We start from the raw sequence: 26782 nt of genomic DNA, 5'->3' as shown, positions 1-26782 counted from the left end.
CTCAAGAGACATCCCAGTTGCAAAAGATAGGGGATCAAAGACAGAACTGCAGACCAAAAATAAGCTTGAAAACAGGATTTTAGACTATCTCAATGCAGCATCCAAGGCACCCAAAGGCTGCACGACAAACCCCCGAGATGTTATTTAGAGACACAGGGGATGTATGATGAGGTGAACAGTCCATTTAAAAGGTCAAGGGATACACAGAATCTTCTGTGTCACATCACGAGTCCTTTAGCTGCACTATCCTTTTACAACAGATGAAGATGTATTAAAAAAACCTACAAAACCTAGTAGTGAACTCAAAATTATTGAGTGAATGGTATCAAAACACCATCTATGGTATAGCTGTCCCAAGGCACGTTTCTTCCTAATCCCAAGTACAATGAAAAACAGCCATTGTGCTGGCAATATGAGCTTCCTTGTGTAAATATTACTGTTTTAGGAAACAATAGCATCAATAACTGATTCCCACGCAACGTTACTAAAAATAAATCAAAACTAAAACGAAAAGGCCATTCTCTTGGTTAATATGAATGACTCAGGTAGCTGTACACAGCAGGTGGAAGGGGGTCCTGACCCAAATATCTAAATTAGTACACAACCAATGAGTCAGATGTGAATCCAAACTCACGTGAAACGTTTCAGATTTCAAGGTCAAGGGTTCAAGTCTGCTGCCAGGCTCTAAGAAAGCAGAGCAGCCTCCTGCAGTGAAGGGCTGCAGGGTCAGAATGTTCTATGGTGCTTTCCTTCAGAGCTGATGCATTACAAAACACTGAAGTGGGGTAATTTTAGAAGAAGTCAGAGTGCTCTAAGGAAAAGGTTACAACTCTGACATGTAGCCTGTCCATTGGGAAGCTTCTCTTCTAGGAAGTTCTCCTTAAAGAAGAACTTTGATCAAGGGAAGGGATGTTTTTAATGGCACTGTGTACTATCATCCATATGCATTTCCAGTGTTACAAAGCAAAGGAGCTGTGCTTTGACACTGCAGTTGCTCTCTGCAAATGCTACTTCAGTCCCTGGCAACCAGGGAGACACAACCTGAGTACCTAAATCAGAAGCAGGTAGCTGGGTGATGCAGCATCCTTTAGTGGCTGCCAGTCAAGTGTTCCTCTATTCCAAGATGCTGCCTGTACAAACTACATCTCCTACCCTTCAAGTGCCACTGACTTCTTTTATGGTGTTATAATATGATCCCCCTTAAGTAACATACTAATCTGCCTTGTCAGTCCATTTGAGTAATTCAATACTTGTACAGACTGCCCAAGTTTCATGCTAAAATTAACAGCAGCTTCTGCTGCTGCTGGAGCTAATCTGAGTTTGGTCATGCACTTCAAAGAACCAGGACTGAATGGTCTGGCTTGAAGATATTAAAGTATGTAGAAAAAAAATAAAAATAAAAGACAGTACTCAGAACATTTAAAGTGAATTGAACAGTTACAGAGCAAATCCAACCTTCCTTCAAACTCCATTTCTTAATAGCAGGAACAACCTCTGTACTGCATTGCCTGACTAGCCAAATCCCAGCAGGTGACAGAGCCTTACCCCCCTTCCTCTATCATGCAGTACAGCATGAACGTACCTGTACTCTTCCTCTTCTTTGGAGTTCTTCTTGGGTTGATATTTCTTTGAAAGATTCCTAAAATTAAAAACAAAGGCAATTAAAAATCCCCTTCAGACTAAGTGCATAGTTCTTGTATGCATACAGAAACAGTGATGCTCAGTATTGGTTTGCATTCACCAGCTATCTGCCCTGTTAGAAGCGTGGCTGTATTGCAGCAGTACCTGCAGGGCCCATCTCACGTCTGTGCTTCAGTCTGCGTAACTGCAATAAGTTCTGGACCTGAGAATTTCATAAACTCAAGTCATGAAATCAATGCACCCAAGCTCCAGATCTGCTATAACACAAGTCCCATTCACTCTGTGGCCCTCTCACTGATCCTTAGACACACAGACAAGCTATGAGTGCACCCAGCAGAAGGTGCTATTCCATACCCAAAGCAGCCAGTTCAGTACGGTGCCATTTCCCACAGGTGACACTTGTGACAAAGCAAGTCTGCTCATCTCCTGCAGGATGCTCCCAAGGAAGAGAAGCAATCTTAGTAAAGCTGTACCAAGATTATAAAATGGGGATCTTGCTGTGATCATTAACTCATGCTGGCAGAAATGTGAAATTTGATTATTCCAATTAGCAGAGATGATTGCATCTCATCACTACATATCCAACTAATGATTCCATTTTAAAATACTGATATGCTTTTCCAGTGATTGTATCTTGAATAAAGAAGTTGAACATAACTCAGTTAGCTTGTCTACCTTACGATATAGCTTTCATTTTCCTAAAAGTTAAACATGAGCCCCCAGCCAACAACAAATCAAGGCTTTAAAGGATGCGTACTGTCTGTGTACCACTCAGCACACCCTGCTGATGCTTAAAGCTCAGAATTACAAGGCATACTTGGACTATAGCAAACATAACTCCACACACGTTTTAAACCTGAGAGCTGATAAATCTTACCCAGCAGTTAAGACCTATTCAGTGCTGTAGCACCGGGATCTCCTACACACCAAACTCATCCTTAGTCCTGCAGGCTCTGCCACCTCTCAGTGAAATAGGGACCATTTGTTTTAACTTTACAAGATGTTTTTACTGATTCCAAATGACATTCAATTGGTGTCGATAGAATCATTTTCAGAGGGACTATGAAATGTCACTGGCCTGTATATGGCAAACTCTTTGGAGAACTCCCAGAACACATCCCACTGAAAAACAAAACACACACTAGTACTAACCCTACTTTTTCAGGGACGTAACCCAATCCCTGCTGTAAGCTGTTTTTACTGCTAACTGGAAGACAGCAAGCCTTCTTGCCTCACATTTCTTACTCATGTTTTTTTCCCTGTGGAATTAAGCAGCATCTGCCCAAACACAGCAATAGCCAGAACGCTGTCAGTCTCACACAGATGTGTTCTTCAAAACATCAGTATTCCTCCTGAGAGGCCCCCAATAAGCATCTCCATTCCAGCCAGTGTCTTCTCTGAAAAGAGGATGCTCTGGAACAAGGAGATTTTCCCTAGTTCTGTGTGCAGCAGTTTCAACTAAACATCAGCGCTGCAAGAATTGTACAAACTGCTCTGCACGATTACATTAAGTCTTACAAACGCTGTATGCAGCATAGAAAGGCCTCCATAAATCTGCTTAAAGAGGAAAGTGAAAAACAAGGAAACACACTGTAGGCTGCATGGTAAGGTATTTTCACACATATCAAATGCACACCTCCCTTCAGTATCAGTGTTGTGCCACCCAGTTAATTCTGACATACAAACTGTTGTCTTCTGAGCTTCTGAAGGTACAAAAAGGCTGCTGGGCTGGGACAAAAACCAGCAGAAAGTCCATGCTGTCACAGCAAAAGGGTTTAGAAAATATAGTGAGGATTAGCAACTCGAACATCTTATTGATTTCTATGTACCCTGTAATGTACTCAGAAAACATGAACTCTATTTATTTGGATTTAATTATGTTTTTCATCTGCTTTTCCCCCCATTAAAACAGTATGCAAGATTTTAACCAAGATACATACAAAACCAACCCAAAAACAGAAGTGATACTGAATCCAGAAGTGATACTGAATCCATTCAGAGCCAGTATGACTCTCACATGCTGCAGTTCAGCGTGCAGTTCTACAGTGTCATGGCCAGAATATTGGCACTTCCCAGGTTCAAGCTCATAAAGCAATGACCTTCAAATCTAACAGTGATTAAAGAAGCAACTAAGACATAAGAGGACAGATCAGCAATAAAATAGCCATTCAGAAAATATTGTGCCAGCCTGTGCACCTCCCTCTGATTCACAGTTGTTTGCCTTTCATTCAGCATCACTCCTCTGCCCTTCCAGGTTGCTTCGTTGTTCCCTTACTTCCACTTCTTTGACATCCTCCCACATTTATCATACATCAGAGGTTCTTGATTCCTAAAGCATCCTGTCATGCAAGGCATTTTTCTTCGAACCTGTCCTCCTCAGAGCTATCTATCCATCTTCACATTAGACTTCTGGCACTTTCTGATGCCCAGTTTGTGTGCAATCAGCAGTAAGACAAGGACAAGGGTGCACCTCTTTGTCACTGGCGGCAGTGCCCCCCATGCCCACATCCAGCTGAAGTTCAAAACAAAATGCAGCAATAAGTGAGCCCTCCACTGCAGCCCTTTTACACTAAATCAATGTGACACACAAAAGGTTTGCCACAGGCTTGGGGAAATTTATTAAAAGCAGATGTATGATTTATTTTTATTTTTAATGGCCAGAACTGTTTTATCTCAACATTTGACAGGTCTGCTCTGCCTTTTTCCCCTATATACTTCAGACTCTCAGGTGGCTCCAAACAGCTTCAGGGCTCCTCAAAGATGAATGTATTATTTGTCTTTACATCTTACCCATGGGGGAAGGCAAAAATGTAACAATGAGCATAGAATTAAATGTAGAAAAAAAAAAATATTAGGATTAATCCTAATTTGTTTGTTCTGGAATTCTGGGACAGAATAAGAGACAAAACTTGGGGGTTCACAGCCTCTGAACATCTTTACCTGTTACTACCTCCCCATTTCCCTTAAACGTATTGTTTATTCACTTGATTTCACAACTATGCACCTTACACCTAAAATTCATCATCCCAAGAAATTCAGAAGTTCAAGGGTATCACTCTCTGTAAGGCAGACTTACTCACACAGATACTATGCTGGGCTTTCCCAGTTTACTCATACTAGTTTCTTTCAGCTCACTCTGCCTTTGTAATTCAACTTCATCTCCATAGGATGTGAGCAATTTGTTCCTGCACAACTCATTTTCAATTTCCTGCTTGTCCATAGCAGATACCCCGGGGAATCCTTGTGGCATTCCCCTGAGAAAGCACATAACCAAAAAGGCAGGGCATTATCAGCTACCAACCCCTAGTAAATAACAGGCCATTGCTCATCTCAGAAGCCATTCTAAAAATAGAAAAGCATCCAAAAAAATCCAGGCTTTTTTTTTCCTTTTTTAATAGACATTGTGCTTTGTGTATACACAGATCAACCAGAAGCAAAGATCTCATTCATTATCAATACTGAGAAGATGGGAGGAGTCTGAATGCACACAATCATACAGAACAAAAGGTCTGGATGTACTGTAGGGGTCAGGAAGTCCTGTGCTCCCCTCCCCAGTTAACCACCATTCCCCACCACTGCTCCACTCCTTCCCTCTCACATTGTGCAGGTTAAGAGCTCGCCACTGTAGTAGAGTTCCTCATCCCCTTTCTTCTCCATTCACCCTGGATCTGATCTAGTTTTCTGATGCAGGTTTACATACCCTCGTATCCTTATGTACAACCCAAAGTTCATACCAGAAAATACCCAGCAAGAACTTCTAGTAATTTAGCTGCTCAAGATAAACTCATAGGATTTCTGCTCTGTTCGAGGGACCCATTGCAAGAACTTTGGCAAGACTATAAAAGTGTCAAAATACAAATCTTAGGCTGCAATCTGACTCATATACAGACTCAATTTCCAAGTGTTGAGACTGAGTTTCTGGCCTGCAGTTTCTCCAACACTGTTTATGAGCCTGTCAGACAAAATAAAATAAATAAAATTTTATTTAAAAGCTCTAAACTTTGTGTCATATAAAACCATGACACTTTGTTCTATAGCGAGTTACCATTGTTGTGTTGAATTCTTAAACTCTTCAGAGTTTATTTGCAGTCATAGTTTCATGGGAAATATTACAATGCTATGCCACCCAAAGCCCAAGCCTTTAACTATGAGTACATTATGAGTAAGCCCTAGTATGCTCCTCAGCCACCCAAATACCTTCTCTGTTACAAAGCACATGAGAGAGACAAAAATACAATGTTAGATTAAGAGTTTTAGCTTAAAGATCTGAATGCTAAGTTTAATCTAACAGCAAACATTATAAGCTAAGCAAATTACTACCACAACATGCATTTGCAGATGACTGCAGGCACTGAGCAGAAGCAACTCTAAGTGCAGACCTTTCCATGCCAACTTACCTAAGCTGCTTTGCATAGCTGAGTTCAATCTCTGTTCTTTCTTTGACAAACTTGATGTACTTTTCCAGAACATCGATACCCCACTGCGTGTGCTTCTCTAAATTGTCAAACTGGTCCTGCAAGGAATAATCATAAAAAAGAAGTTTAGTCTCACTGAACCAAGGGAACTGGAAATTATTTCCAAAGCACATATCACTTTTTATACTGTTATTAATATTTTCCATTACTGCAGTTAGACATTTTTTAGCAGCACGGGTTCTTATACCAACAGAAATCTTTATCTTAACACAGTCATGCTCTTCAGTTTTCATTTCTAACTCACTTCCCTTGCACAAATCCCAGCCCTTTCACCAAACAGTTTTCTAATGTAAACACATAACAAGTGACAAGAAATGGATCCCAAATCTAAGGCTTACACCTAAATAATAACTCTGATATTAGTCTAAGAAATAGATTTATAGCCCAGCTTCATCAGTGTAATGCTCTCAAATATCATTTGGAACAGGTAGAGCTTAATACAGAACGGGACTGACTTCCCCCTGCAGCCTCATGATTTGTTCTAAAATAAAAGGCATGCTAAGAAAAGATGCCACAAAATTACATTAGTTATGTTTACAGCAAGGCTTCTTGTCTGTCGACATTCATATACAGATGCTGCTTTGTTCTTCAGATATTGTTGCCCTCAAAAACACAGTCACACATGTTTCCAATAGAATCTTTTTTTCAATCAAAAACATTCCACAAGCCCGGCTGGGATTTGAAAACGCCAAGAGAAATTAAGCAACTCTAAATCCAAATTAATTATCCAAGGCAACTTATAATTGTGTACTGAGTTAACCTAAATTACCTTTTTCTCTTGTTTTTTAACTTTAGTTACTTCATTTACACTTCCACAGCCATCCATTCCATACAACACTACAGTAATCGATGCTTCCACAACACCGAGCTATATTGCATACTTATCCTTACCAAAATACAACACAAACCAGGCCTTAATATCAGCCTGAAACGTTTGGCAGCTGGCTCCATTATGTATTACAGGGAAAGTAAAGAACAGACATCTGTGGCACAGAGGTTAGATTTGCCGTGCTCTCCAACAATACGAATACAAGGAGGGATTTGGGTCAGATGTTGGGCTACCACAGTGAATGCTCCTGACAGCAGCAGAGCTTCATTTCTGTGCTCTGAAGATCTGCTCTTGTGATTTCCATTTTGCAGGGCTATCATCAAACACTATCAAACCAGTACAAGCCCACTTCCTTAGAGGCACAAAATAACACCGTTACTACAAAGCCTGGTTTATGAATCTGCTGCTTTTAAGCAAATAACCACTCACTGCACTGCAGTATTTCTGGTTCTGGCAGTAAGTTAGATTGGTATCAAGAAAGAAAACTTCAGCTCTGAGTAAAACAATTGCAAGCAGAAGCTGCTGCTTGCCAACAAAACTGCTTTAACTCCTTTTTGAAGAGATGAAAGCCTTGTTACGGGATGAAAACTTGCAAAGCTATCAAGGAAGCACTTAAAGCAGCAGGCAATAGGAATGGAGTTGGACACACAGACTTGAGCATCACTCTGTTTGCTCTGGTTTAGCATAAGGTTCTGCTTCAAAGCCATGCAGCCAAACCAGACTAGGCTTTAGTTTAAATTACGTCAGTTTTAGTTAACCAAAAAGGCACCAGAGGGGGGGAACAACAGCAAAAGGGCAAGTGTACACATACCAAAATAGCACAGAACTTATAAGCCTTGTGCTCCAGGAGCCATACAAAGTGGTTGAGGGCAACTAAAAAAAACCCAAAGGACACAGAATAGAGCCCTGACACCCTGCAGTCACCCTGACACCAAAGGTAACCTCCTTCACTCAAAAAGAGGACGCAGATTTGCTGCGGGAAGCGAAGACGTGCATTGAGCCAACACATATTTGCATGTAGACAAACCCTTGTTTAGACAAATCCTTGTTTCAAACAGACTTCACAGCTGGGGAGAACAAAGATGGGGTACGGCACAGAGCTCTGCTCACCCGCAGGGCTGCAGGGAGGAAGCAGTGCTCTGCAATGAGGCAGCTCCTGCTCAGCTTCACATCCACAGCCCTAATGACAGTGACTGTGCTGGCGTCAGGATAGTGCTACAAACACGGCTTCTGCTCCAGAGGTCGTGCAGTTATCCCACACTCAGCTCTTCCACCATTTACATCATTTAACATAAACACACACACATCAAATAAATAGCCCATAAAGCAGTCCATTACCAACAATTTACATACACTCACACACACTCCCAACTTGTCTCAGGTTGGGGAATCCACGCACTACCCCCACTATGCAAATTAAACCACCCTTATTGCTCACATACACCATAGAAGCAGCAAGAAACTGAACATCTCACTATAACTAAAACCAAAGAGGAAAGGCTGGGATCCCATTAGGATGGGATGCCTTTAAGGGAACTCCTGCCCTTAGATAGGACTCAAACAATGCCAAGCACACATGAAGAACAGGCTCACCCTAGGAAAGCAATCCTGTTGATAGATTTAACTACGCCTGGTGCTTTCCAGAACAAAACCCACCAGCAATACAAACCACCACCACCCAGACTTCTCTCAAAGCATCATTTAGATTAAGGAATGAGAAAAAACCTGAAGGCTGTTCCATGCTGCCGACTCACTCTGCCCTGTAATGCTGTGGATCAATCTGCCAGGCTGCCTCAGGAGCTTCACTTTGTCAGGTCTGGTGAAGGCGAGCTCCATGCTGAGCAGTGCAGAGGTGAATCCGCAGTGATGTGGCTGTCAGACGTCGCCGACCATGTGAACATACTGACTTTCCATTTATATAACTCACCCTGCACTGAGTGGTAACCAGAACAACCTCGACCAGATAACCCGTGCCCCATAGTGATGTCCTATATTGGGGTCACATATCCTGTTTTCAGCTCTTTTCTGTGTTTCCTAAGGATGAAATATGGTCAGCAAAATTGGGAGCATAAGGTTTCAAAGGCAAGACATCCACATCCTCCTCGCATCCCCCATCTGCTCAGTGAGCTGAAGGTAGGTACAGCTCTATGCTAAAGCTAATGAAGCACAGGGACAAAAGAGACTATGCCATACTTTGGTTGTAAAGGTAACTTAAGGTGCTTAATGCACTCTCCAACACGCATACAAAAATACAAGCTCAAAAGAGGACAGAGCATCACTGAGCTGCATGGGAAGCCAAACAGCCAGAGTGCTTTGAGAACTTCATCCCGAAGGCAAAGTGTTTCTAACTTCTTTTCCATCTCCTTTAATTCTCTCCCAGTATTTTTATCGCTGCCCAAAGAACTTCATGCTCATACGGTCTTCCTGAAACTCAGCTGTAAGCTTTTTACACCAACAATGCTTAAAATGGAAATAGTTCTGCCTATTTGCTTCTCCTAGCTTTAACTGCTTCTTTAAGCTGTCAAATTCCCTCACTTCTCAGCTATTCTCCTGATGTTTCACTCCCCAACAAAGCAAAGGCTCTTCGGAAGAAGAAAAATAGCCATGAAATAAAACAAAAACAAAAGGGAAATAAGGAAAGCACAGAAAAGCTCGCTCTCCATTCCTAAGCCGCATAACATGGAGTACAACCAATTATTGAGCAATAACGCAAATGTTATTCCTGTGGTCTTTTGAAGGGAGTGCCTTACGGACCTGATCTCTAGAGAGCTTTCATCTATTGTGAAATCCTTCAGCTCAGGACTCTTTCAAAACCCAGTGATGGCAATGATTTGTCACCAGTGGGCTTCAGCTATAGCAGAAACTCAGGGATGCCCTTGGTCTTCCCCTTGCTGTAACCTCAGGCCTCTGCAGCAAGGCAACACGTGTGTCTTGGGTAAGCACTTCCCATAAACAGAACAGTTAGTGCCATGGAGTCAAACTGTACCGTACAGCAGAAGCTCTGGGCTTTCGGTTTGGACCAAACATCATTAGGTTCTCTGTTCAGATCTGCTAGAATCAGATCTGGGCAGCACTATTTGATGTACCCATAAAGCAGGTGATGCCGTCACTCTTCCCACTGCTCCCACAGGTAGCAGCAGTGCCAGGAGCGAGAGCTATAACAGCCAAAACAAAGACAAGCAGTGGATGTGCATGGTGCAAATACAGAGCTACCAACAGCAGAACAAAGCCTCTGTATTTAGCATAATCCTACATTTCTAATCCAGCAAAATGAGACACGTGATTATTAAAAATTAAAAATGCTTATTAAGAGTTTTCACGGCCTCGCTCTCCAGGGAATCCCATTGCATTTCCTCCAGAGTTACGTATTTACTCACCCTCCTTAGAAGTGCATTTAACAACTTCAGATTTAAGGGGAAAAAAAATAGTTGCTGGGACCTTCACAGACTCAGTTCAGTCCCATGTAGTAGCACAATGCTGGTAGAACACAACAGATCCACACAGACCTACAATAAAGCCACATGCAAATGCCACAGCCTTCAGGTAAATGAATTACTAAAGGAATAGGTGAAGTTCAGGCTGCTCCTGCGAGAGCTCGGAGAAAGCAGAGAGGTGCAGAAATAGGAAAGCAGCAGTGCTCGTTGCCTCAGCCAATGCTGAGGAGAGAGAACTTCCCACACCAGCCTTGTCAGCTGTGGTCAGTGAACAAGTGGGAGGTGGGTGCTGTTCACATAGAGGAGCACAGGACACCAACCTGCTTGGTGCAGCACAGATGAGTAGGGCAGACGGCACCGACACAGCGATGGGAAGAGGAGAGCATCTCTCTGTGATCTCTTTTTGGTTTGTGCTCAAACAATGCTGTGCTTTTACCAGCTGATTTGCATGGCTGATGGCAGGATTAGCTCAGCACATCCGGCCCCCCTTAATGAAACTGTTTATGATCGCATTTTGCCTTCCCATTTTCTGTTTGTCCATATTTCATTTTAACTTTCAAGTATTAAATTCTTAGGGGTCTTTCACCTTCAGCAGGCATATTTCTACCTCATCTAAGTTATAAATGCCTCCGAAAACTCAGATTTACTCTCTCACCTCCATTTCCTCCTTATCTCCATCCCTAAAACTCATTTTCATACAGACCAACAGGTTTTTTCTTTTATCTCTTTGGATTCTACCCAGAATTTGATCCAGATGAGAGAAAGAACCAATATTCCTTGCTGTATTTTAGGGTAACTGAGTGCGATCCAAACAGGAGGGAAAAGAGCCACCAATCAGCACTGGAAACAGATCATGTTTTATGTTGAAATCTCTTTTCTGTTGCTAGATAAACTCACCTCTCATAGTCCTACTTGCTCCAATAAACACTAGCAATTAACTAATGTACATTTCAGGTTTCAAAGGCTTTCTGCTCTCTGCTGAAGCTGCAAAGCAACCCAAGTTCCAGTACTTACACCAGGTTTACTTGGGGTTTAAAACAACGCTGCCCCACTTCATGAGCATGGCCATGCACAAAGGGTGGCATTGGGGAGGAACCTTGTTAGGGAGAGCAACCTCTCCATCCCCACCCAAGCACCACCTTCCACAAACTCAAGAGTGACCCCTCCTGCTAATGAAGCAGAAGTGCTGTCTCACAGACAGGTTTGGGCCGTGCCCTCCTTAACCTGCCTGGACTGGAACTTGGCTAAAGACAAACAGGTACTGAAAGAGAAGTCAGCTGAGCGTACAGCACATGGAGAGCACGACGAAAACTGCAGTCACACAGAGGCCAGGCCAGTTCTTGGAGTATGAGATCATCAGGGCTGATGGAGAACAAGGTGAACTGCAACACTGAACAAGACGAGCTAAAGCTCCATGGGTACAACTCCAACTAGAACACGAGCCTGTTGCAATAGCACAGCTCGCCTGCTTGTAGGGGAAGTGATTCAACACCATGCCCAGAACTCTGCAGCAGGGATCCTGACAGCAAACCACAGTGCAAAACAAGGCTTAGCAAGGTCTGCAAGCAGGGATAGGGCAGCGAGCAGCTCCCCAAGAAGCAGCGTTGGGATCAGTTGGCACTGGGATACCTCTGCCTGCCGGGTTGCTGGGAGCACAGTCCGGCTGCTCACATTGGTGACCCACTTTGCCACTCATTATGGAAACCTTGCAAAACCCAACACGTGGTTCGCAGCAGGAACCTCCCTGTGCAAGTTCAGCTGCTGCTGGCCAAGTTCTCATAAGCTGAATGCCCAGCTCCCTGCTGAAGCTCAAGCCATGAGCTGGAAGCACTGCTTTGTGTGAGCTGAGCTGGTGCTGGATTGTGAATGCTATTGATAGGACCAGAAACCAGCTGCCTGAGCCCCAGGGGCTACTCCTGCCACTGCACAGCCATCCCCAGCAAAGCCTACATCAGACAGACCCCAAACTCTGCACCTAAACATCCTGGTGTCAAACTGAGCCTTCTCCTTCCCCTCAGCCTGCTGTACCCTGCAAAGGATGTGGTGAGGTAGAGCTTGCGGTGCTTTGCTAGCAATGGGGCAAGCAGCAGCACGAGCATGCAGGCAGGAAGGAAGGTGAGATGATATGCCACCTGAGAGGATGTGGCTGCTGCAGTGGCTGTGAGATGAGACAGCACAGAGCAATGGTGCTGGGGAGGGAACAGGAGATGTGAAGAGCTGAGCTGGAATGGAGCTGGTGAGCAACAGGTGAGAAACAGCAAGTGAACCAAAGGGAGCCAGACAGAGAGGGACAGCCAGGCTGTCCTCATGTATACAGAAGTCTAACAGGAAGCCTGGCTTTCTTAGAACAGAGATTGTGTTGTGAAGACCCAGCTGACACACAATGATGAGCATAAGCTCATCTAGTACAGGTAAACATAGAGGTGGAGTTCCATTTTCATTCACTGCCTATGAAGGCCATACTGTGATGGCACATGCTTGGCTCAACCCATCTGTTACCAGTGGGAGCTGCTTCAAATTAGGTTGCATACATCTCTCAGAAGAGGAAACGCTCACCTTACGATGCATCAGAACATCACGTTCTTGGAAATGAACATTCTAGTTTTCTTCGAATAGAGAAAACACCTATGGCTCAAAAACATCATTTGCAACGTCCACGGTGCTTTTCATAGATGCCCACACTGCTGCAGCAATTCATTTCCCTCAAATAAGTTTCTACATGTTGAGGTTTGAGGCACCACACGAGCTCACCACAATGAGAACCAGCTGTCACAAAGAGACCGCTCAGCAATGAACACTTCTCTTCAAGCGTACAATTCCACTTATAAAACACACACAAGAAATCCCAAAATGGGACAGAGTTTTGTTTCAAAATACATTATAATGTGCAAATTACAACCCAGAATATAAGACAGCTCTTAAAGATCAAAATAATAATACCTCAACTATTGCAAGAAGAACGGTCAGAAATACCAACTATATTTAAAGACCATCGTTTAATTTATTTCTGTACACATTCATCTACTTACACTGCAGATACACATGCACGTGCTGCTTTTCCTTTTGGTGGTACCAAAGTTGGGTTATTTCTCATAAATACAGGGGGGAAAAAACCAGCAGAATTAAGACCTTAAAACCCAAATATGTTTCTTCGCTCATTAGCTGAGCAAAGCCTAAATAAAGGCTGATTACAATTAAGTCTTACTGAGGCCCAGAGAAATGATGCATCTCTATCATTAACATTAATGATACCCGCAAAACTCATTTAAAAAACAAAGAGACAAACCAAACAATGCTAACCTCTTCCTTCTGCTTGTCCTGAGGGAAGAGGACTGGGACAAGGACTGCTGACAGTATCCAGAGCAGCAGACAGAGCTATACTGACCCACGGGGATCCATCCCTCTGTGCGTGTTGTTATAAACAAGAGCTTAGATAACAGGCAGACTCTGGTGCTCATCCCCTGCTGCTGGGCCGGCATAAATCACGGGCTGCAGACCCGAGCTGCCTCCCAAAGGAGTTGCAGCATGGTAACAAAGCTAAATATATGTTGCTGTTGTTCCAGGAAGGTTTTTCAGTTGACAGTGTTGCAACTTCTCACTCTTCCCCAGCACCATCGTTACCTCGATTTAACACAGCCATTATTTTATTCTCAGTTATTTGAACAAAGGCACTTCTAGCAGTAACTCCCAGTCAATCTCCAGGTGCCTGCCTGTATCTCTGGATTAACTGTTGACTGATTTTCATCCTCTTTTTCTTCCTCCACTCCGTGAATCCCTCCCTCAATATAATACCAGCTGTTAAAATAAAGACTGAGCAGCTCTCCTGCCCACACAGCTTTCCCTTTGGACAGTTGTGTGCTAATTATGAACAACACACCACACAGCATTGCTGCCCATTGCAGGGAGGACTACAATAGAAAAGCAAACAAGCATGCTGATGCATTGGAGGAATAAAAAGACACAGAGAGGCCACCGTGCCCTCGGACAGCAAGTTATAAGCAGTTACAGTGTTAGGAGCTTATCCATAGGAACTGCACTTAGACCTGGAGCAGCATTTACAGCACACTATGCTCATACAGTCCTTATGGGATGTGTAACTGCAGCACAGAAGAGAAAGATGTTGTAAAGGTGCTGTAATTTTGCACAGCTGGAAGCTGCCACCTCAAATCATTACATGCTTTTCTATGGTTTTTCTTCTGTTTCAATTGGAGCAATGGAGATGTGTAAGGTCAAAAAAGAAAGGTCCCTTTAAATCACATCCACAACCCTTTCCTTTTCAGATGAGGTTCAAAAAGCATTTAATATCTTAAATACCACAACATTACAAATACAGTCCTCAATTTATCAAGTGCCACTTCACGCTCGGGACCAAATAAGATTACTGCTCCGCCTCAAGTATTCCTATCTGCCACTGCATTCCATTTATAACCCAGAAATTAGACTTGGTGCTTCTGACCCAAGGAATAGTCTGCACCCAGAGCAAAGGCTTCTGTATTTACTTCAGAAATTCATATGATTCAGGAAATCTAATGCACTAAGTAGAACAACACTTCCCCTTTTTGCAGGAGGATATGGCATTTTAAATGTCTGTAATGCTACGCATAAACCCAACTGAAATAGGACACAAAGTTCATCACTTCAAAACTGGGGTTTAATACTGTATTTAAGAAAATCTGTGTAACAGCCAATGCTTTCTATAGCTATGAAATCAGCAGCCAAGGCATTCAGCTCACATCCTGCCTATTACTTATCTCAGCTCATGGGTGATGAACTCTTTAGAGCAGGGACTAACCCCTGCTCTACAAACTGCACTGTTTCCTTTTGTCTGTATGTCAATAACAGCACTGGTGCAGGCTCATCCTACCTGCATTAAATACTCAAACTTCCAGCTGAATCCCAAGGCGCATCTCCTCCCCTCCCTGCAAAAGATGAGACCACAGAATCCATCTAAGTCTGACAGACTAAATCATGGCCAAACCCACACCTATGTGGCAACAGTACTGCTCACGTATCTCAGCAGGAATCAGAACCATCCATCTATGCATCACAACATCCACTGCAATCGAGATACAAATATCTTCTGATAAGTGACAGCATCTTTTCCCTTAGAGGGAGAGACCACACGCTCACTTCTGTTCTGTTTCCCTTACACTCACCCTCAGACATTGCAGTACAACTCTCTTTCATTACAACGTGAGCTCACGTCAAAGCCTGAACCTGAAGAAAAGTAATCACTGTCTAAAGCCTCTCTGAGCTACAGGGTCCCCCTGGGCCCCCAGCAGAAGGCTCTCTCAGTTCTCAGTAACAAGATCCCAGCAAATACTAAACGAGTGCACCAAAGTAGGTGGAATAAAGAGGGGGGAAATACCATGTAAAACACCGACCCACCAAAAGCACACAAAGCATTTGTTCAGAAGCGAAAACGAATAATTTAATGAGGCAAACTACTAAACAAGCACCAATTAAATTGCATTCTGTGACACAAAGGGAAGTTCTCCCACATACATTTCAAGTTCACAGGCAATAGGGCAGCACACATATGGCCGAGCTGCAGCCAGAACAGGAGTGTGTCTGAGCTGCCATGGATCTCCAAGAGGCACAACCAGCACACAGACACTGAAAGAAAACACCCCGTTCATGCAGAAAGATTGTTTTTTGTTTGATAGGAAGATATTAATACCCCTATCCTTTAAGCATGACGTTGATAAAACAGACAGAGCTCTAACACAATCATCTCTCTCATCCATACGTGGGAAATGCTCAGTGAGCTGGCATGAAAGAAGCAGAAGCAGCAGCAGCAAAGTTCCCACAGCTCTGGCAGCAGCTCCTGCACACCCAGGGGCCGGCACAGGGGCAAGGGGACAAACCAGAGGCACGCGGGGAGCCGCAGCACAGCCAGCATGGCCACAGTGTGTGTGTAGCAGGGCCAGGCTGGAAGCCCTGATGGACAAAGCTCCAGTTCAGCACATTAACCAACAGAAACTAAAATTATAGTTTCTAGAAAGTAAGTAGGGCATCTGGTGTCTGTACAAACCCAGCCTGGCTTCCTCCAAAACCTCCAAGCCAGACAGAACGCTTTATGAAAGCAAACCAACAATTAGGTTCTCTTTTTGACCAATACGACCTGGAAGCCTAAGCATCACCAACAGATATCATTTCATTTCAAGTAATCCAGCATTTCTCATCCTTTAAATGCAATCTGCTGCCTTCAGCAAGGCCATTCCATTCCCAACCTGGACAGGTGAGTCTAGCCGTGCTAAAGGGGGTCATTCAGTTTGCCTGAAACAACAATCTCATGGCCTTGGGTTCAACAAAAAGAAATGGATATTTTAGAATATATGCTATGATAATGACACCGTGATTGAGGTTTTGAACCTTTATGACGCTTCATTAAGCATGCATCCTCACAACCCTAATGGGAAATACATCAGGAAGAAGCTCTCTGTTAATCTAGCTTCGAAGACAGACATGAAACGAAAGCACCAGCCAAATGACAGCAGTGCTTATTGGAGCGCAGATTAAAAGCCACACGGCTGTCACACCAGCCTGACTGCTTCCTGTCCCCCACAGCCCATCCCCAGTATCACCCATCTGCCTCCATCTATTAGCACTGATAGAATGGGCAGCCCCGAATGCTTTAATCCCATTCTTAACCACACACTTGTGACAGCTCCACCATTTTGGGGTGAGAAGGGGGCGTTGGTAAATTACACAAAGGAAAAAACGAGATAACAGTTCAGTTTCCTACCAGTTCCACTCCAGCATTAAACACCAACTCACAAACCTCAGATGGCACAATGGAAAGTATGCATCGAAACACCAGGCTGACAGCACCCAGCTCACTAACATCACCTAAGTGTAAAGGCAAGTGCTTTGTCTACATCAATCCTGAAACTATCTACTGAGAATAAATGCTTATTAAACAATGCAATTAATGTATCTGCGGCCATTTACATAAAAGAATTAATACAAGCCTAGTATAATAAGGAGCTAAATCAGAGCAGAATGAAACTCCAAGGCCATTAATACTACCAGGAAAAGGTTCTTACTAACTTTGCTAAGCTCAGAATGCAAAACATTTCTCAAATACAGATCTTAACATTCTTTATAAAGCCGGTAAGGCTACAGCAGGCAGCAAAGAATGTAAAACTCTCTTTTAAGTAGTTTAGAACCAACAAAGCTCCTGGTATTTTAGTGACACTGCAGACTCTTGTAACACTGAAGGCATTTAGAAGTGCTAGCAAATTAATATGCTGCACCAATTCGTTTGGTGAACAATCTCATTCAGATCTTAAGCTGCTTGTCCTGTGTTCTGAATGTGTTAGCAGGCTGAAAAACCTGAGGTGCCAAAGATATTTCCTGAAAGAGAGTTCCAGTTTGTGCAGCACACAGCAGCTTGTTGTGCTTGGGGCTCAACACTGGGACAATGATAGAAAGCATTTGGTCACAAAGATGAACAGAGACCCCCATATATGGGTGGTGTTATTGGTTAAATGACTTACACAAAATACGGTCCAATGTTATTAAAGCGTCTCATCATCCTGCTTCCACTCTTCTGATGATCTTGGAGGGCTGAGTACAAGACGACCACAACAAAACAACAAACAGAGGGAATGCTTACATTGTACCGTGCTAGCTGGGCTGTCCCACCATAGCAATTACAAACATCCAAGAGGAAGACGAGCACAGCGCTGCTCTTTTCTGCCCCTGTTGTGGGAGGAAATGAACCATCTGCTTCATTTCAAAGGACAGGATTCCTCAGTAAGAGACCACGTGGAGCCAAAACCCTACAAGTTGTACACAAGTCTTACAGCCGAGCAGGACACAAAGCAGCTTTCTGGTGACATTCACACGTGGGTTCACAGCACAACTGCCTACAGAGAGGGATGGAGCTGTTTCCTGCTGCCCGTTGTTTTGGAGCGCAGCCATTTAGGACCTCAGTTCTTTCTTTAAGGAATAATTAGGTCCATAAAAGAAAATGAATTCTGTTCATTTTAACAAGGATATGTGAATAACATCCACACTCAACTTCACAAGCCTGGACTAGGAGAATTTTAAGCAGATGCAATTAAATATTGATGTAGCTATATATATATTTATTTTTTTTAATGACTATTTATTTGAAGGCAATTAATTAGCCTATTGGAAAAATAATTCTTTGAAACATGGCTGAGACGCACAGATTTCTTTGAGCATTCAGTGAACACAGCCATTCCAGCAAAAATCTATTTTGGGTATCTCTCAGCATACCATATTGATTTTCAATCCATGATACAAAAAAAACAGCTAGCTTTAGTTTTTATCTCAGAACAATAACTATTTTACAATGTGAAAACAAAAGAAACCTCTCTTAACTAACATAAGTGCAAGAGAAACGAATCTTTGCTCCCCAGGCAGGGAGAGTCAGAAGGTGGGACACGCTGCAGACCTGTACTCCAGCTCCAAGTCCTTCCATGCCATGCACTGCATCCTTCCAGCCCTGCTCACCTTCTGAAATACACGTTGACTTGAGTTAATCTTATGAGTAATGCAAGAGAGACAGAAAAAATAGTATGTATCAGAAGAAATAATCTACTCACAGAAAGCAAGATGCACAGGGAGACAAGGGAACATAATGAGATAGAAACAGAACTGGTACTGCTGAACATCAGGAAAGAGAAAATGTAACACAACTGCACATGGAACTGGAGAATAGTTGCAGAGGGGAAACTAGAGACAAAAAGGCTTTAGAAAAACATGTCTGAAATGAGACCTGAAATGAGGTTCAGAACATTGCTGTGCCTTGCACAGGCAGTGATGCAAACAGTGACAGATGTTCAGAGAACAGAATCAGCGATACTAAACTAAGCATGATGATGTGCAGTTCTTATTAACCTCCAAAAAAAAAGGCAATGACCAATAACGCAAACAGACAACGGGTGCATAAATAAAAAGACCAGGCGTTTAGCTCCTATCTGTGCTCAAGTAATTGAAGTTACAGGAGTAATTTCTCCTCCTCATAGGCTGCTTTCCTTACTTCAGCTTTCATCCTCTACCTTTCAAAGCCATTTTGTCTGCTGAACTGAAAAGCATAAGAGCACAGTAGAAACGCCCTTGGCTGCAGAACAACAGGAACCTCCTGCCCGACCTTTCCCAGCATGGATTAGAACAACTGGTCTTCCTACAGCAACTGGAGCTTCTGGGCACAATTCCCTGAACATCTCATGATTCTCCACCTATTTTGTAACACAGATAGGCCATTTGCTTGATGAGCAGTTGAATCATCTAAAAAATATGAGAGGATATTGACTTGAATCTATTAGATGTTTTATCTGCCAGGCAAAGAAAGCTTGGCCTCTAAACCAGACCAATGCAGGAATGGTGGAGGGGAGAAGGTACGCTTACCTATGTATAGAGAGGATGAGGGAAAGCAAGGGATCCTGTGAAGCAAGGAGCTCATTCAAACACCACCTTCCACTTCTTGGGAAGCTACAGCTCTGGTTCACCTGAAACCATTACTGCATACAACCAAGAAACGGAGAGTTAAGTGTTCATTACCCCACAGATCTCAGTGTTAAACCCAAACAGAGGAGTACTGGCAACTGAATACAACCTGTTGTGCCAAAGAAGTTGATGTTATGGTAGAATACCTTCTCCTCAATGGAAGACCAATACACGTCCACAAGAAAAGAGCATCTGCTGACTTCCAATGAGAGCTCCCTGCTGTATTCACAGGCAGGATTCAGAGTCAATGAAAATACTGAAACCTTTGTCAAGCCCTCAGCACCTCTGGATGCATTTGTTGGAAAGGATCTCAATGTACTGTAGGATGGAAAATTACTGTTTATCTAATTCAGTGTGCAGACTGAGGCGGAATGAGACAAAGTCAGTAAGAAAAGAGGAAGGCAGAAGCAATGTCATGTGCTCTACTCTCACTGCCTCCTTTTATTGCTGAGTTCTCACCTATAGAAATGACATCCCTAATTATTAGTTTGCTCATTCAATAAGGTTACTCATACATTACAGTTAATCCTTACTTACAAACACTTAATATACAGAATAAAACTCAGTCATATTATTTCATTCCTCCTCCAAGCTAATGACAGCATTTCCAGAAAAGCTGAATGCACTCGTGACATTTTTATCCTCAGGAGACTCATGTAATTGTAGACTCTGTAAATGCACACAAACATCAGCTTAAAAGGCTGCAAAATTAAGACAAACACAATATAGAAAGGAACCCGCATTCTAAGTATCGACTGTTGAAAAATAAGCAAAAAAAGAAATCCAGAGCACAGTATTTCCCTGCTTCAAGATGCTTAATTCTATTAATTTAAGATTTGTTTGTGACCGTATCTATTTTTGGAATGACTATAGAACACATACAAAAAGGAGACAATGAATAGAGCTATGTAGTTCATGTATTTTTTTCCCCCTTTTCTTCCCTAAGAGAATCTGAGCATTAAGCACAGCACCACACAAAGGAAACGTATTAGTTCTCTTCTTTAAGGGTGATTTGTGCCTGAGGCTTTTTTGTTTTGGGTTCATTTTGTGATTATTTTCAACATTCTCCTTATCCCAGAAAGCTTCTCCAAGTGCATTAGGGCTTACACATGAGTCCCAGACTGTTTAATTTAACCCTAATACCTTGAGGAAGCTTCAGAATGGATTGTTGCTATTCTGATTAAGGAATCAATCTCACCCCCTGCTGGGAAGGTTGGATGAACGCCGTGCCCCCAGAGGGAAATCAATACTGCTCCACTGGCCAGCAGCTTCCAAACACTGCATGCTCCAATGTGTTCTGAAGAAAGAAAAACTCTGATTTTAAAATAGCATTCTGAATTTCCACTATTTCAACACCTGAAAAACAAACAAGAACCAAGATGCTCGGCTCCTGGAGAAGCAGGGGTTAGAGCTCTTTATTGCCTCATCAATATTCCAGCTTTGTTTTGTTTCCAGAGGTTAACCCACAAACCAACCACAGAAGATAACCATACCAAGCCAACAGCAGATCTGATGCTTAAGTCAGTGTGAACATCTATACATGATGTATAGTTCCCATGCATATAAACCAAAAGCCTGTTGACCTGGTATTGAATGCAGTGCACAGCTTTGAGATGTTGTTCCCAACCATCACGTGTTTCAAATAACTGCTAATAACCAGGAGAAACATATTTGTATTGTTTAGCCTAGAAAAGGGTTTTGTTGGCTGCAACAACTCAACACACTCCCACAACCACTAAAGGTTAGCACCATTATACACAAGCTTTCTACGCCAGACGAAGCATTTTCAAAGAGCATCAACAATCCAGCCTCCAAAATTCCCTAAATTAGGTGTATGTGTTTCACAACAGCACATTTCTTACAAAAATTGTCTCCTTATAATAATTACAGCTTTCCTATTTCGAGATAATTTCATGCCAATCATGCTGAAGCTCTGGAAAAGGAGCTTTCAGCTATTTCATATAGAGTACTGGTATTAGGATGACACAGACAAGGATCAGAGCTGAAGCCACAGTGAGAAAAGAGGAACAGCCTGCAGTTATGCAGAAGAGGAGGTGCAAGGGCACTCAGTGCTACACCAGCAATGGATGCATGCTTCCAGCCTTGTTTGCTGGGCTGCCTCACAGCGTCTCATAAGACAACACACAGCCACAGAAGCATTATTTTGTCTTTAAATAGCTAGGTTTCAACCCTATACCCCCCAATCCAAAAATAAGGCTGTAAATCCCCGGCGCGCTGATTTAAATAGGAGCCCAGTCACACATATCATGTGATATGCATCTCACTGCCTAGAGGACAGGCCGCTGTGTTTGCCCAGCACAGTTCTGGTGTTCAGGTAGAGCACAAACCTGTGCCCCTGTGTCTGCCGTCCACAACAGAACCCTCCTTAGCCTTTATGATCAGCTGCAGGCATGAAAAGTAGCACTGAAATCACTAGCCCATACATACACTGGTGGGTTTTTGTTTGTCCACCACCAGTTTTCCTTCACCAAAATCTCAGTTACACACTCTTAATGAATGGCACTCCTATAAGCCCCCCACATTGGAGAGCTCAGCAGTCCTCAGGAGGGCAAGAAACATTTCCCTTCCTCATTTCACTTTTGTCTGCGAAAACACACACGCATTCACTCACTGCTACGTGTCAATCATTCTTTCTTTCTGTAAATAGAGCGTAAGTGCATTCAAGCAGAATTTTCTGTGCAAGAAAAACATCATGCGGAGTGAAAAATACTATCTGTAAGTATTATAAACCAATTTGCTACACAATTCCTTAGAGCTTTCCGCACAGAAGTAGATGAAAACCAGCAGTGCACGCAGCTCTGGTTCCAGCTCTCAGGCAGGGACGCAGCCAGGTATTCCTCCATAGTGAGTAAAGATGCAAAATGCAACCACAGAAATCAGCGTGCAGACATTCAAACCAGTATGTCAACTCCACTGTAACACTACATGGAAAAAGCCACATGAAAGCAGTAACGCTGCGAAACCAAACATGCAAAAACAGCTGCTAAGTTTCTTCACTATTCTTTCTTATTTCTCATCTTCTGTTTATCCTTTGCCCCATTCCTTCCTTCCTACTCCTTTATCCTGCTTCCAACACTCTTGATTTGCCATTCCTAGCACAGGGCTCTCATTGCAGCTTGCTGGCAGACAGGGTGTGCAATCTCCGCTAGCATTTCAGGTCCCACCCAGAGTCCAACCCTACTATCCCCACATGCTCCTTAGGTAAATTAGCCCCTGATTTGGCTTCTGGCTAAAATTCCCTTTCTCCTCCTGAGCTCATCCCTGCTATTTCTTTTTCCCTGTTAGTCCCAGCTCTCTCATCCTCCCCAAGCTCACAATCAGAGCCAAGCACATCACTAATTCAAGTTGTCTCTCCTCAGCCAACCCCTCTCACCATCCTCGGCCCTTTACTTCACTAACCCAAACAGCCCCTAAGCAACAGCTGCAGGTTCCTGTGACTAGTTCTCAGAGCTCCACACCTCCTTCCCTACCACCTACAGACCCAAACATTGAGGAGATTCCTCTCTGCTCACAGCACCTCTTCCTCTATTCCTCACCCTTAGGTGAACATAGCAAGATATACACTCCCATCCTGCTCAGCTCCCACACTGCTGTGATGGCTGTTACCTGGCCAGATGGAGCCCTGCTGTGTCTGCTCTCCAGAACCAAAGAAGTATTGCACTTACAATGGACAGTACACCAGCCCTATTAACAACTGGAAAACCCTGGCTAATCTAGATACAAGAAACGTGAGGCAGGCACGGAGCAAACTACAGTGTGAGCACATCAGCTTTAAGCAGCAGAAAATCAAAGATCTCAACAGAAAATAGAACAAAAAATAAACCAAGTGTCTACGACGTAGGCTGAGAGAGAAAACCCCTCTGCAAGATGAACATCCTCCTGTCACCTAGACAGTAATCCCTTATTGCATATCTGCAGTCACAGTGCCTTGAAAGTAAAATTCTTCCCTCCAGAATGAATAATGCATGAGACAAATTGTAGCTGCTGTTCTAAGGGGTAATGGGGAACACTATCCATGTCCCTTCCCTGTGGACACAGAGTAGCACTCACACCTGCTGCAGAGGGAAGAATTTAAGGACTTTGTGTTTTTCTTTTTGTGTACCAGGCAGAAACATCCGAATACTTCACACCAATAAGAAGTTCATGGTATCTCCACGACAACAACAATAAAGCACTGCAGCGTTCCTTTAGGATGGCAGGCTGTCTGCAGGACATCACGCTTTTATACCATTAGTGGCTATAACTCCATTTCAAGATTCATCCCTTCTCTCAGTTTTTCAGGCTGGTTGGGAGATCACTGCTGTTCTCCTGGTTATTTCTGCAACAGGTTGTGTCTTCCCCACATGAAAGAGGGCAGCACTGCAATAAAGCTGCTTCTGTTAGCTTTGCAACATGCATGGCTGCTTCAGCAATGAACCCTGAGTACTCAGCATTTCCTTCCTACACCTTAACTGCAGCACTCTACAAGTAATCTAGAAACCCCATCTAGACACACACGCTACTTCTTCTCCATTTTCTATTTGAGATGCCACTGCTTGCAAAGAACAAAGACTGCAGTATGTCAAGAGACAACTGTGTTTCTCCTCACCAACCTCACTAGGTCAGTGTTAAAAAGAAAAGCAGGGCTGCTAGGGATGGAAGGAAGCAGAGATGCTTCATCTGAGAAAGGAAAGATTATGTTGAAGGGGGAAGTTGCTTTAAAATATTTATGTGAATGCTAAGGAAACTCAACAGAGCATTGGATTTGTGTAGCTGGATCAGATTCAATGTAGAACTAATGTCAGTATTATTTCAGACAGGATGAAAGTGAGTTTCCAAAAATTCATTAGCATTGTTACCTTTCCAGCAATCAACAACAAAGGCAATAAAGTAAATTGCATTATTATGTTACAGTCCAGCAGTGGCTCCTGCTCTTCATGTGGAGCTCGGCTTTTGAAATCCTGCTTTAAAGGAATGTTTCCCAACATGAGTAACACTAATGAGCTGCGAGGAGTCCAGAAAAACATTGTGTCATGCTCGCCTGCCTTCCCACAGGGCTGAAGAGAGCAGGGGACCTTGGATGTCTGTGCTGCAAATGGGAAGATTGAGTGACCAGGAGGGGAAAAGAGGAACAAAACAAGGTATTCTGCAGCCTTGACTCATGCTGAAGGATTGTAAATCTGTTCCTTAATGAATGGGTAGAAAATACGAGAAGAGGCAGTGACAGGACTATAGCAATCCTTTCTTAAAGTAATATATCAGATATTCACACATGCAAGACCTAGTTAAGTTCCTTAGGAACCTAAACAGAGCTGCTCTTCTCTCAGCTCATGGAAGCAGCATGGCCTGGGTGCTGAAGCCTCATATGCACACCCAGATCCTGGTAGACCTCAGAGAGCAGCAGCAACATCCCATCACAACACATCATCTTAAGCATCAACTACTTCCAAGCTCAGCAAAAGAACTACAATAGCAACAGTGTAAAACGCACATCCTGCACTGCTGCAGCCTGAAACATCCTGAGCTGGCAAACACAACAGTGTGCCCTGCAGAGCTATCAACTCCACAATGAGTACATGCCTCCCTTAATTTCTCCCTCTCTAACCTACATGTACCAGCTGACCATTTAAAACAGCAAGTGATCCACTGTGAAATCAGAAGGAGACAGCAGTGTCAGGCATTTCTGCTGCCTCAGACCCGTGCATATAACTATGCAGAATAGTTGCTAATGAAATGTGTGCTTTGCTTTGAAGCTTCTATCTCCAGCATTCTGTACACAACTTTAATAACCAGCTTTAGAATCAACAAGCCCAAATTACAAACATGATGAATTTGCCCCAACCTCTTTTCTCTTTTTTTTTTCCCCCATCCTATTTCCTTTCAGGGTGCCCTATGCTGTCACCCAGCCATTCCTGCAGGTGAAATTCAGCCTCTTCCAACTGTAAGATGTTTTAATTAACAGGTTACTAAATAGGAAAAAAAAACATCTACGGAAATGCAAAGGCAATAGAGAGCAAGGAGACATGAACTTTCTGCCTCTGGTTGCCTGAATGATGTCAAATACATTGTAACAGTCAGTTCACAATACAATGCACTTCTCAGAAAAGGATTTTCTACCTTGCAAACAACCCAACTAGATTTAAGGGGGAAAAGAAGTTAATTTATAGATCAGACATAGATCCAGTTCTGCAGAGCCTCTTACAGGGAATATGCTGACAAGAACAGAGCCTTCATTTTAAGTTTAAGATGATGTCTGACTACAGTGCTCAGATAACTACTTTGTGATGCCACCGAGGTCACAACCACCTAAGAACTGCAGACAGACTCAGAACGTGACTCATTGCTGTATATATATCACCTACGAGCTATAAATATTACAATGGCACTAGAGAACAATGCTGCATTCAATGAAAATCCAGGATCACAGCTGCTGAAACACAAACGCTGCTGATAATTGGGTATGCAAGGACTGAGAGTGGGAATGATCCATCAGCTCCATGCAGGAAGCACTGAGATCTCAGAGCTGCAACCCTGTTTGACAAGGGGGAATAGCTCATAGAAACAGGGTCTGCAGGAATCCACTTATTTCCACACTGTGAATGAAGATGTTACTATTCAGATAGAAAAGAACATCATTTTCTAAATGGTAAATGGTTTAGAGACACCCACATTTAGAAGTGGAATGACTTTAGACAGCAAAAGTAGCCATATGCACAAGCTGTAATTTTTTCTCCATACTAAACAGCACAAACAGAAGGCACAGTCCCCAAAGCACCCATCATGTGAGGAGTTGGCCAGCATTGCTCCTTGTGCAAGGGCAGCACATTCAGCCCTTTGCAAACACAAATACTCACCTTCTCCAGACTGAAAGGACAGTGACAGCTGTTAGCAGACACCCAGCCACACAAAGGTCAAGGAAA

At 43.1% G+C, this 26782-nt stretch overlaps 1 protein-coding gene across 50 annotated transcripts in view; it reads right to left on the bottom strand.

The window, feature by feature from the left end:
• Positions 1-26782, bottom strand: part of FNBP1 (formin binding protein 1) — an 81957-nt gene that overhangs the window by 52471 nt on the left and 2704 nt on the right. For 34 of the 50 annotated variants that reach the window (XM_032448177.2, XM_032448179.2, XM_085521313.1 and 31 more), the window contains exons 1-3: positions 8671-8863; positions 6039-6154; positions 1583-1639 (exon numbers count right to left, since the gene is read on the bottom strand). In XM_032448177.2, the coding sequence (XP_032304068.2) occupies positions 1583-1639; positions 6039-6154; positions 8671-8781 (284 nt within the window). In that variant the 5' untranslated portion in view covers positions 8782-8863. Of the gene's footprint in view, positions 1-1582; positions 1640-6038; positions 6155-8670; positions 8864-26782 lie in introns of those variants that run through there. The other 16 variants (XM_085521325.1, XM_085521326.1, XM_085521317.1 and 13 more) reach the window with 1 other exon arrangement.

This window comes from Coturnix japonica, chromosome 21, assembly GCF_054131305.1.
Source record: "Coturnix japonica strain WE chromosome 21, WE-NBRP24, whole genome shotgun sequence".
NCBI classification, from domain to species: domain Eukaryota; kingdom Metazoa; phylum Chordata; class Aves; order Galliformes; family Phasianidae; genus Coturnix; species Coturnix japonica.
This window is presented reverse-complemented; position numbering and strand designations above follow the sequence as displayed.